The sequence below is a fragment of the Mastigoproctus giganteus genome, chromosome 1 (genome assembly GCF_048544385.1).
Source record: "Mastigoproctus giganteus isolate SK-2022 chromosome 1, ASM4854438v1, whole genome shotgun sequence".
NCBI lineage: Eukaryota > Metazoa > Arthropoda > Arachnida > Uropygi > Thelyphonidae > Mastigoproctus > Mastigoproctus giganteus.
In genome coordinates, this window is record NC_143575.1 from 76,990,710 (window position 1) to 77,003,210 (window position 12,501).

The 12,501-nt window shown below is 38.0% G+C and overlaps 1 protein-coding gene across 8 annotated transcripts in view; it reads left to right on the top strand.

The window, feature by feature from the left end:
• Mctp (multiple C2 domain and transmembrane region protein) overlaps window positions 1–12,501 on the top strand; it is a 690,267-nt gene that overhangs the window by 590,596 nt on the left and 87,170 nt on the right. For all 8 annotated transcript variants that reach the window (XM_090373448.1, XM_090373456.1, XM_090373439.1 and 5 more), the window contains one exon: window positions 4,238–4,288. In XM_090373448.1, coding sequence (XP_090229574.1) covers window positions 4,238–4,288 — 51 coding nt within the window. The remainder of the gene's footprint in view (window positions 1–4,237; window positions 4,289–12,501) is intronic.

The window sequence follows — 12,501 nt, forward strand, 5'->3', positions numbered from 1 at the left end:
CATACCAACTAAGAAATATTGTTCAAGGTTTAGGCCTAATGGATGTCAGATGAACTAATGAGACATATGGCAGAGAAGAAAAATGCATGGGATACATATAAATTAACATGTGATACAGAAGGCTATGATAGATATAAGTTGATCTGTAACCAAGTTACAAAGGAGGTTAGGCAGGCGAAGGGATCACGAGAAATCTTTGGCAAAGGATGCAAAGAAAAACAGCAAAGAGTTCTTTACTTATGTAAACTCTAGAGGGAAGGGGATGAATCAGATTGGTCCACTTGATATCGATGGGTCAACTGTAGATGATCCTGCTCAGGTAGCTAACAAACAAAATGAATATTTTGTATTGACATTCACATGTGAGGAGTTATTCAGCGAGGGGAATGCCAGAGGTGTATTCAATTCTGGCAAAAAAAGTAAGCTAGAGAATCTTGTAATAACTGAGAGTAAAGTGGAGGAGAAATTGTTGAAGAGAAATTCAAGAAAGGCACCTGGGGTGGATGGGATCTGTCCAGTTATATTAAAGGAGGCAGCAAAGGAAGTAAGCAAATCCCTAGCCATAATTATGAGAGCTTCCTTGGACTCAGAGGAGGTACCCATAGACTGGAGATGTGCAAATGTGACCCCAATTCACAAAGGAGGATCAAAGGCCGACACAAGTAATAATAGACCTGTGAGTTTAACTTCTGTTCCAGGAAAATTAATGGAGGCACTGGTTAAAGAAGCACTGCAGGATCAACTAGACAAGACTTCAGTTATAGCTTGGACACAGCATGGTTTTGTTAAGGGATAGTCTTGCCTGACCCATTTGATTGGATACTATGATGCAGTCACAAAAGAACTGGATGCAGGGAATAACTTTGATATTATATACTTGGACCTTAGAAAGGCTTTTGATACTGTTGCACATGGAAGACTGCTACACAAATTGGAGCAGTGTGGCATTGTAGGCAAATTGCTGCTATGGATAAAGGGGTGGTTGAGGGGGCGAAGACAGAGTGGTAATCAATGGGCACTGCTCATCGTGGACTAATGTTATTAGTGGAGTCCCTCAGGGTTCACTGTTGGGTTCATTATTGTTTTCTGTATTTATAAATGATATTGATGATGGTATATCAAGCTTAATGTCCAAGTTTTCAGACGATACGAAGGTTGGCAGGGTTGTCTAGGACACTACTGACACTATGCTGCTGCAACAGGATCTGGAAAGGTTGAGCAGATGGGCTGAGAGGTGGCAAATGAAGTTTAATATTGACAAATGTATAGTACTGCATATGGGAAACAGCTACCCCAGAGCAACATATTAACTCTGTGGTACTACACTGACAGTGGTAGAGAGTGAAAGGGACTGGGGATGGTTGTGCAGGCAGATATGAAGTTCTCTGAGCAGTGCAGACGGGCTGCAAGAGTAGCTCATGGTGTATTGTCAATGATATATAGGAATTTTTCTAGTAGGGATAAGGAGGTGATTCTTCCTTTGTATAAGGCAATGGTCAGGCAACACCTTGAGTACTGTTTACAGTTCTGGAGGCCTCATTTTAAGAAGGATGTAGAGCTGCTGGAACAAGTACAGAGAAGGGCAAAAAGATTAGTGAATGGAACAAAGGGGTACTCTTACGAAGAAAGGCTTATGTTTTGCAAATTACAGTGTCTGGAGACTAGGCACCTGTGAGGTGATCTGATAGAGGTGTATAAAGCCTTGAATGGGTTGAGCATGCTCAGTGCTGATGGGATTCTTCCTCTTGCTCAGAATAATCACCTGAGAGAGCATAAATTCAAATTGAGGAAAGACAGATGTAGGATAGACGTGCGGAAATTTGCATTTAGCCAGCGGGTAGTTGGTTGGTGGAACAGACTTCCATCCCTTGTCGTGGAAGTTGATAGCCTAAATAAATTTAAGGCTCAGCTGGACAGATATTTCGAACGAACGGAGGGGTGAAGTGGAATGGGTTTTTTTTTTTGGCTGATGCTGCATAAGCTTGCTTTCTTGCATCATATGCCTCTACCAATGCTAATGCTAATTTCAAGAGACTGAGAGCCAAAGCTCATTATATCCAGTGGATGGTGAAAAACGCATGGTTAAAATTTGCCACCTCAATTAACAAAGATAGTGATATCCGAATAATCTGGGAAAAAATAAAGAAACTCAATGGTAATTATCATATGGTGCCTTCTCCTTTTATTAATTGGAATGGGAAGGAAAGGTGATCTGCTGAGGAAATTGCCAATGCCTTAGGAACGGTGTTCTATGAATTGTCTGCCTCAACTGCATATCAACGATCATTTCAAAAAATTAAAGCTGAAGCTGTGAAAAGGAAACTGAACTTCAAAATTCATGTCCTTTACACTATAACCAACCACTCACAATACCTTAACTGAAAGAGTCTATATATACCTGTGTGGTACTACACTTAATGTGGTAAAAATGAAAAAGACCTGGGAGTAATTGTGCAGTCAGATATGAAGTTTTCTGAGCAGTGCAGACAGGCTGCCAGGGCAGGTCATGGGGTTTTGCCAATGATATATAGGAATTTTGCTAGCAGGGAAAAGGAGGTGATTGTCCCTCTGTATAAGGCAATGGTCAGGCCACGCCTTGAGTACTGCGTACAGATCTGGAGGCCTCATTTTAGGTAGGATGTTGATTTGCTTGAGCATGTACAGAGAAGGGCATCAAGATTGGTGAGGGAAATGAAGGGATCCTCTTACCAAGAGAGGCTTAAGTTCTGCAAATTGCAGTGGCTGGAGACTAGGCACCTGCGAGGTTATCTGATTGAGATGTATAAGGCCTTGAATGGGTTGAGCACACTGGATTCTGATGGGATTCTTCCACTTGTTCAAATTACGAACCTAAAGGGACATAAATTCAAATTGAGGAAAGACAGATGTAGATGTGTGGAAATTTGCCTTTAGCCAGCGGGTTGTTAATTGCTGGAACAAACTTTCATCTGTCATTGTGAAAGTTGATAGTTTAAATAAATTTGAGGAGGAACTGGACAAACATTTGGAGTGATTTGTTTTGTAATTTTTTTTTTCTGTTTTGGCTGATGCTGCATAAGCTCATACACTTGCTTTCCTGCATCACATGCCACTACTACTGCCACCTCAAGAAATAGCTCTGCTGACCCTGATGGAATCTACAATATAATGATTCAACATCTCAATCAGAAATCACTGTCTTCATTGCTAAACTTTTACAATAGGATATTCTCAGAACATATATTCCCTACTTTCTTGTGACATTCTTATGTAATAGTCATACCTAAACTTGGAAAAGATTATTCGATTCCTAACAACTATAGACCACTTTCTCTAACCAGCTGCCTGAGTAAGACTTTGAAAAAAATGGTTCACCATCGACTAACCTGGTACCTTGAATTTCAAAACATGATCAGTGATGATCAATTTGGCTTTCAGAAGTATAGATCTTCCCTAGACCTCATGACCAAAGCTGAATCCAACCTAAGAAATGCATTCATCAGAAATCGTCTTGCCATGACATGCCTCGATATAGAGAAGGCCTTTGATACCACATGGCACTACGGTATTCTAAAAGATCTCCATTCTATTCGTATGAGAGGCCATTTACCATATTTTATTCAAAGCTTCCTTCGGCACAGATCTTTCCAAGTTAGGTACTGGCAGGTTTTATCTCAAACATACATACAAGGAGTCCCACAAGGCTCTGTTCTTAGTGCCACTCTCTTTTCAATACGAATAAACATCATCACAAACAGCATTTCAAACACCGTTGACTCGTATCTCTATGCAGATACGAGTGATATGGCCTTAGTTACTAATGCTCCTAAAAAACAAATAACTCAAACTATGAAGGAAGAGGTTAAATCAGAAGCTGTTTAGCAGTTTGTTTTTACAAACATCTTGAATTTTATTAATTAATGAATATTTAAAACTATATTTATAAATTTTAAAAAAGCTTCTTTTCATTTTGCTCTCTAAATTAATTTTTTTTCCCATTCCTAGTAAAAATTCACAATGAAAAGCTGCTTTTTCCATGAATCTAATAGTATCAGTGTTTATTTTTAAAGAATGCCACTGTAATTTCTAAAAATTACAGTGGTGTTCTTAAAAATTGTTTTTAAGATTTCGCTGTAAAATTATTAAAATTATTTTTTTCTAGAAAACCTGATGTCTTATTTCCATGTATCAAATAGTTAAATTTCCTACCTTTTAAAGTATTCTTATTTATTAATAATGGAAAAATCTTTATTGCTAGATAGATGATGATGATGACGACGATGACGATGATGATAAAGATGCCAGAGGTGTAAGTTTTATTTAATTTATCTTTTATTTATTTTTGTGTTATTAGGGAATGATATTTTTACTAATAAATAATATGTGAAAATCTATTTTGTAATATAGAGAAATTCTGTCTATTTATAATGGAGCATTTACTCTCTGGAATTAGGAAATTTTTTTCACATCTCTTCCTGAAATATACTTACCTTGGTGATGTTGTCACTCTTATTTGTATATAAAACAATCCCTATTTTGGAGAGATCTTTTAAGATCATCTCTTCTTACTGCATTTCAGAACAATGAAATATCCATGAGGTGAGGAATCAGTTGCATTTAACAACCTGGAATGAAAATATTGTATATGTTTTATGGAATATAAATAATTGCTGTTTATATGAGTAATGCTCAACTTACCTCGACTCACTGAAACATTTTGTTGAAAAATGATTTTACACCTGTAATTCATATACATACTTATATTATTATTATTGTTATTATTATCAGCCACTGGTGAAAGGAAGCCAGAGGCTTATGCTGCACCAGCCAAAAAAAAAAAAAAAAAATTCCTGAGTTACCGAGAGAGAGAGAGAGAGAGAGAGAGAGAGAGAGAGAGAGAGAGAGAGAGAGAGAGAGAGAGAAGAATGATGATATCTCAGGACCCTGGATGTGCCAACCTCATACCCACCAGATGCGAGCCCTTGGAGTTAATATTTTCACCATTTTAAAATCTTCTGTAAACAAAACTAGTGTTATTCTAGTGTGTGGTATAAATATTGAAATTCTAAAATCACTATAATATCTGTTGAAGAGGTGGTGATTTTTGTGGACATTTTCTGTGTACGAAAAGCCTCAGAAATTAAAATTGTTTGGTTGTAACAGGTTCTGTGAATGAGTTTTCTATTTTTATAATTGTTCAGTGAGGGCTCCAAGAGTATGATAGTTATCATATACATTAATTTCAGCATGTGAGTGTGTCAAGAGTAACCAGAATAGTAGTATTTATCCTTTCCATTACTTCTGGCATACTACTAAACAAGAAAGCATGAAGACATTGCTCTATACAGGGTGTCTCAAAAATACACGGCATAACTTCAGGAATGAGTTCCTCATATGCAAACAATAAAAATATTTTATATCAACATAGTTCCGGAAATGCTTGGTTTCCGAGTTTTGAAAGTCTGTCAATGACACTTAAATGTTCACATCACCTTATAGTAATTGTTCAAAATGTCCACCTTCTGCCTGAATACAGTCCTCACATCGACATTTCATGGACTCCCGAAGAAGATTCCAAATTCCTGGCATGTTTCGTATTGTCTCACAACCCGCCACATTTCGATTGCAGAGAGTTTCCACATCAGCTACCAGAGTCGACTACACCAATGACTTTAAATGGCCCCACAAGAAGAAATCGAGTGGGTTTAAATCAGGTGAGTGTGGAGGCTAGGCAGTTGGTCCACCTCTACCTATGCACTGACCAGGAAACATTCGATTCAGGTAATTGAATTTAGGCTAGGTGGCTGAAATGTGTGGGAGCACCAATGTGCATGAAGTGTGCTTGTTGATCACTGATCATTCGTCAACAAGTGTGCTTGTTGACGAATGATCAGTGGCATGACGTCCAAGAAATTAGGCATGTTGTTTTCCAGAAAGTTTATGTACCCCTGCCCTGTGAGTTTGTTTGGAAGTACATGGGGGCCCAAATAACTTAATACCAAAAACACCTGCCCAGATGTTGAGGCTGAACCGCTGTTGGTGATGTGATGGAAGAATTGCATGTGCGTTTTCCTCAGCCCATACATGTAGGCGCCTCTGTAGCCAGGTGGGAAGGAGCAGCAGTGCGTAGCACACGCTTCTTGATTAGACTGGGGTTCGAGCCCGTCGCCACCAAATACGGAGGATGCGGTAAGGTCAGGGAATGACCACCGCATATCCCGGAGCAATATGGCCTTAGTTGCTAATGCTCCTAAAAACCAAATAACAAACAATCAGCCCGTACGTGCTGGTTGTGAAAGTTTTGGATTCCGTCTCATGTGAACTGTGCTTCATCTGTGAATATCACTAAGACAGGAAAGTGAGGAGTTGTACCACACTACTGCAAGAATCACTGGCAGAACATTACTCATGCAGGGTAATCTGCTGGTGACAAGGCCTATACCTGTTGCAGATGGTAAGGATACAGTTAGTGTTCTCACCACACTCTCCAAATAGTAGAACGTTGAACAGCCAGTTGCATTGCTATTCTGCATGTGCTGATTCCAGAAGTGGCATGCACAACATCCAAAATCTCCTCCTCTACTTCAGGAGTCGTGGATCTTGGTCATCCTCTGTCGGCAGCACGAGGTGTAAAGGTCCCATGTTCACAAAGGTGGCAATGGATACCTTCAAATGCTTTCTTGTCTGGACATCTTTGTTCTGGGAACCTTTTGTGGTACAAACGATGAGCCTCCAGAGCATTGCTGTTCGCCAAACCATTCATAAAGTGCATATCCGCTTGCTCCTGTACATGGTCGGATTCTGTCACCAGATTCTGTCAGTACCTTGTGATGAAGGAAATCATCACAAGGGAGATAAGACATTCATGGTTAATAACTTGGGAACCGAGCATTTCCGGAACTATGTTGATATAAAATATTTTTATTGTCTACATATGAGGAACTCATTCCTGAAGTTATGCCGTGTATTTTTGAGACACCCTGTATAACTCTAGAGGAAAAATTCCATTGGAATGGGATTGGGCAAATTGGGGGTAGTCAGACCCATACTGCCAATCCATTTTCTTGAGGACTGGTCTTTTTCAGTGTATCATTTGTCGAAACAATATTTTATTAGATCCTTTGCAAAGTATTGCTCCTGCATTTTCAGATAAATAATACCAGTAGTCCTTTTCTTTCTGCAAAGAAAGAGACCAAATACTTTATTTTGACAAGGCAAAATAGCACAATTTATCTTTGGCTCATTTCTAATGTTAGAATTTGATACATACTCAGTTACTGAAAGAGAATTCTCTCTCCTCCAGTTTCATAAATTGTGGTAATGCACAAACACTTGTGCTATTAGCACAGTTTAAAACTTGACTAAAATTTTGCATTTGTTAGGAAAGCAGAAAAACTTTCATTTCAGAGTGTTGTTTTTTGCTTTGCTCATGACGCATAATGAAATATTGTTCCTGAAATATTTTGGAAATTAATAATCATGTTCCATGTTAGGTATCACTTGTGAAATCCAATTTTGTAGTATTTTTCTTACATTTTCAGTAAAGTTAACTTTTTGCAAAAAAAATAATTTTGGCCATTGTGGCAATTTCTCTGAAAATAATTTGGTAATTAAAGATCTAAGAGTGGATTTACCTGAGCTGTGTTGGTAAACTTTTCATACTGCATCTACATAAGTTTAAGCAGTTGGTTGCTTCTCAGTATTCTTCCATTTATACCACTTTTGGAATATTTTTAAAATGATTTTTTTTGAAGTGATAATCATCGTTATGCTAGCACTGAAAGACTTGTGAAGCTAGTGTGCAATTAATTTTCTCAACTTGCATTTCTGTTTATGAAACTGACTGTTGTGCCAAAATTTGACAACTTTCTAAAACTGAAGTAGTTTTTCATTCAATTCATTACTGGAAAATTATTTAAGTAATTAGAAAAATTTCACATCTCAAATGCCGTATAAATGAAATTCAAATGAATAAAATGTTTAGAATGACAATGATCATAAATTACAAGATTGTTTGCATATACAGGTCAGAGAATTATATTTGACTGTCATTAGCATTAGTAGAGGCATAAGATGCAAGAAAGCAAGCTTACACAGCATCAGCAAAAAAACCCACCCATCCATTCATTCCAAAAGATAGTCTGGTTCTGCTTGGAATTTAAGTTGTCAACTTCCACAATGACGAACGAAAGTTTATTCCAGCAATCAATCACCTGCTGGCTAAAGACAAATTTCCGCACATTGATTCTCTGTCTTTCATCAGTTTGAATGTATGCCCCCTCAGGTGCATAATCTGAGCAAGAGGAAGAATCCCATTAACACTGAGCTTGCTCAAACCATTCACGGCCTTATACACCTCAATCAGATCACCTCGCTGGTGTCTCTTCTGCAGCACCACCACCCCCACCAATCTTGTTGCCCTTCTCTGTACTCATTCCAGCAGCTCTACATCCTTCCTAAAATGAGGCATCTATACCTGTATGCAGTAATCAAGGTCTGGTCTGACCACTGCCTTATGCAAAGGGATAATCATCGCTTTATCTCTGCTATCAAAATTTCTGTATTTCATTGACAAGACCCCATGATCTACTCTTGCAACTTGTCTGCACTGCTCAGAAAACTTCATATCTGACTGCACAATTACCTCCAGGTCCTTTTCATTGTCCATCACTCTGACTGTAGTACCGCACAGTTGGTAGGTTATTCTGGGGTTCCTGCTACCCATGCATTTATCAGTGTGAAACTGCAGTTGCCACCTCTCAGCCAATCTGCTCAACTTTTCTAGATCCTGTTGCAGTAGTGCACAGCCATTAATAACCCTGCCAACTTAGAATTAGCATTAGTAGAGGCATATGATGCAAGAAAGCAAACTTATACAGCATCAGCCAAAAAAAAAAAAAAACCCCTTCCCATTTCATCCATTCATTCGCTCCAAATGTTTGTCTAGTTCTGCATTGAATTTATTTAAACTGTCCACTTCTACAACAACAGATGGAAGTTTGTTCCAGCAATCAACCACATGCTGGCTAAAGGCAAATTTCTGCACATCTATTCTACAACTGTATTTCCTCAATTTGAATTTGTACCCTCAGGCGATTAATCTGGGCAAGAGTCAGAATCTCATCAGCATTGAGCTTGCTCAAACCATTCAAGGCCTTATACACCTCAATCAGATCACCTCACAGATGCCTAGTCGCTAGACAGTATAATTTGCAAATCTTAAGCATTTCTTCATAAGAGCAGTCCTTTGCTCTTATGAAGGGATAATCACCTGCAGGGATAAGCAGGTGATTATCCCGGCTAGAAAAATTCCTGTATATCATTGACAAAATACCATGAGCTACTCTTGCAGACTGTCTTCGCTGCCCAGAAAACTTCATGTCTGACTGAATGATTACCTCCAGATCTTTTTCATTCTCTACCACCTTGAGTGTAGTACCACACAGTTGATATGTTACTCAGGTTTACTGCTACCCCAGAGTAGCACAACAGTCAAAGTTAAACTTAATCATTTACTTTTGTCAATTTTAAACTTGGTTTCCACCTCTCAGTCCATCTGTTCGACGTTTCTAAATCCTCTTACAGTAGCGTACTGTCATTAAGAACCCTGCTAACCTTCATATTGTCTGCAAACTTAGACATTAAGCCTGATATGCCTTCATCAGTATCATTAATTAATACAGAAAGCAACAATGGACTCAACACTGAACCCTGGTGGACTCCACTAATAACATTTCTCCACGAAGAGTAGTGTCCATTGATTACCACTGTCTTCTCCCACTCAACTATTCCTTTATCCCTAGCAGCATTTTGCCCTTAATACCATACTGCTCGAATTTGTCTAGTAGTCTTCTATGTGGAACAGTATCAAAAGCTTTCCTAGGATCCAAGTGTATGATATCAAAATTTTTTGCTTCCAGTTCCCTTGTGACCACATAAGTGTATCCATTAAAATTGATCAGACAAGACTTCCCCTTAACAAACCCATACTGTGTCCGAACTGGTTAAAGATCTAGATGAAGTTTAACCAGTGCCTCCATTAATTTCTCTGTAACAGAAGTTAAACTAACAGGTCTGTAATTACTTTTGTCATCCTTTGGGGTCACATTTGCACATCTCCAGTCCATGGATACATCCTCTGAGTCCAAGGAAGCTCTCATAATTATGGCTAAGGGTTTGCTTACTTCCTTTGCGGCCTCCTTTAATATAACTGGACAGATCCCATTCATCCCAGGTGCCTTTTTTATGTTTATCTTTAATTTCTCTTCCACTTTGCTCTCAGTTATTAAAAAATCATTTAACTCACTACCATAGTTTAATACACGTCTGGTATTCCCCTCCCTGAATAACTCCTCATGTGTAGATGCAAAACACTCATTCGGTTTGTTAGCTACCTGAGCAGGATCATCAACAGTTGAACTATCGATGTCAAGTGGACCTATCTGATTCATCCCCTTCCTTCTAAAGTTTACATAAGTAAAGAACACTTTGCATCCTTTGCCAAAGATTTCTTGTAATCTGCCTTTGCTTGTCTAACCTCCTTTGTGACTTGATTACAGACCGGCTTATATCTTCCATATTTGTCTGTGTCACCTGTTAATTTATATGTATACAATGCATTTTCTTCTCTGCGACATGTCTCATTAGTTCATCTGACATCCATTTAGGCCTAAACCTTGAACAATATTTCTTGGTTGGCATGAAAAGCCTAGTAGTTTCCAAGAATAATTTTTCGAATGCTTCCCATTTAGAATTTGCTGTTGGTAACATCATCAGTTGGTCCCACTGTGTAGACTTTAAAAACTGTCTCAGACCTCTCTAGTCACCTTTACAAAAGCAAAAACTCTTCCTTTTACCTTTGCTGGTAGTTACCTCTTTGAGTAAATCCCACATGAGCACACTGATCACTGCCACCTAGTGGCTCCTTTATCTGCAGATTCTTGATACATGAAGAATCACTACTGGTAATCAGATCAAGGGTTCTGGTTTCCCCTTGAACATGTTGCTATTGAAAACAATCCTCTAATAAATCCACAAAAGTCTTTCTAGTGTGCAAGTGACCAAAGCATAAGTTCCAGTCAATATCTTGAAAGATAAAATCCCTCATTCCAAGATATTCTGATTTATTGGCCCACTCTATTTCTCTGTATAGCTGTTCATTATACTGATCAGAGTCATTAGGCTTATAGCACATTCCTACTGTCAACTTTTGTATCATCTGCAAAGTTTTCATATAGTATGTGAAATATTTAATCATGAAGCTTTAACTTTCATCGTATTTAAATGACTTATTACACTGATTCTTCAATACAAATAGACCCATGGTGTCTCTTATAATTGAGGGTAAATTTTAAATAATGAAACATTTTGAAAATTTTATTATATAGTGTTTTATTTGTAAAAAAAAAATAAGAGAAGTTTACTTCAATATAGAACACTTCAATATGTAGAACACTTCCTTTTGAAGAACACTTTCGTAGAACAAATATTGATATCAACATAAAACTTATTGAGAATTACAGCTCTGGTTCATACTATCTAATTCATTTTTTAAACTCATATTGACTATTTCTTTCACTTCCTTTCTCTCCAGGTATAACCTATCAATACACACAATTATGGGGGATTTTTTGAACAGCTTGGTACAAAATTACATTAAATTAACACTAAGATACTCGGCCCAAAGTTACCATATTTCTTTTCTAAAATATTGTCTTCAAAACAACATCGTTCCATAGTTTGGCAGGATCAATTTAAATCAAAAAATTTCGGGCATAAAACAACTAGCACTTGCCACATTGCATAATATTGTTAAACTTTCCTTAAAATCTTGATATTCTAATAAACAAAAAATACCTTTCCCAGGTTAGGAAGCTTCGCGATAAATTAAAAAAATTATCTACATCCTAATGATAGACACAGACTCCCAAAGTGTGCTTATAGCTTTACAGAATACTTCTTCTCAAACACATCCTTTAATAAAGCTCATAAAATCCAAACTGATGCATCTCCAAGAACTCCAGCGAGTGGCCATTTTCTGCTGGATTCCAGGCCATGCTGAGATACCAGGAAACGAATGTGCGGACTGTGCCGCTAAACATCCATCCAACAGAGAATTATCACAGTATTGTTCCGTATCTTGACTGCAAAAATAACATATGAAGAATATGTAAAGAACAATTCAATTCATTGAATATGGAGAATTTTATGGCAAGCCCAAATGCATAATAAACTCCGCCAAATAAAACCTGAACTGCAACTGTGGACCTTCAGTTTTCGTATAAACAGGAGGGAGGAAGTAATCTTAACCAAAGTGCAAATTGGCCACAGTCATCTTACCCACCTTTATCTCCTCACAGGTAAAGTGTAAAGTGTATTGATGTCTAACGGCACCAGGGATTTCTCCCATCTCCGCGTTGCTTTCATTGTAGGTGTACCAGTTCACTGGGAAGGCCAGAGATTTAAAAGTGTGTGGATTTTGTATATGTGTAATGTTGTGTATCGTTGTTCATCTGGCCGTTT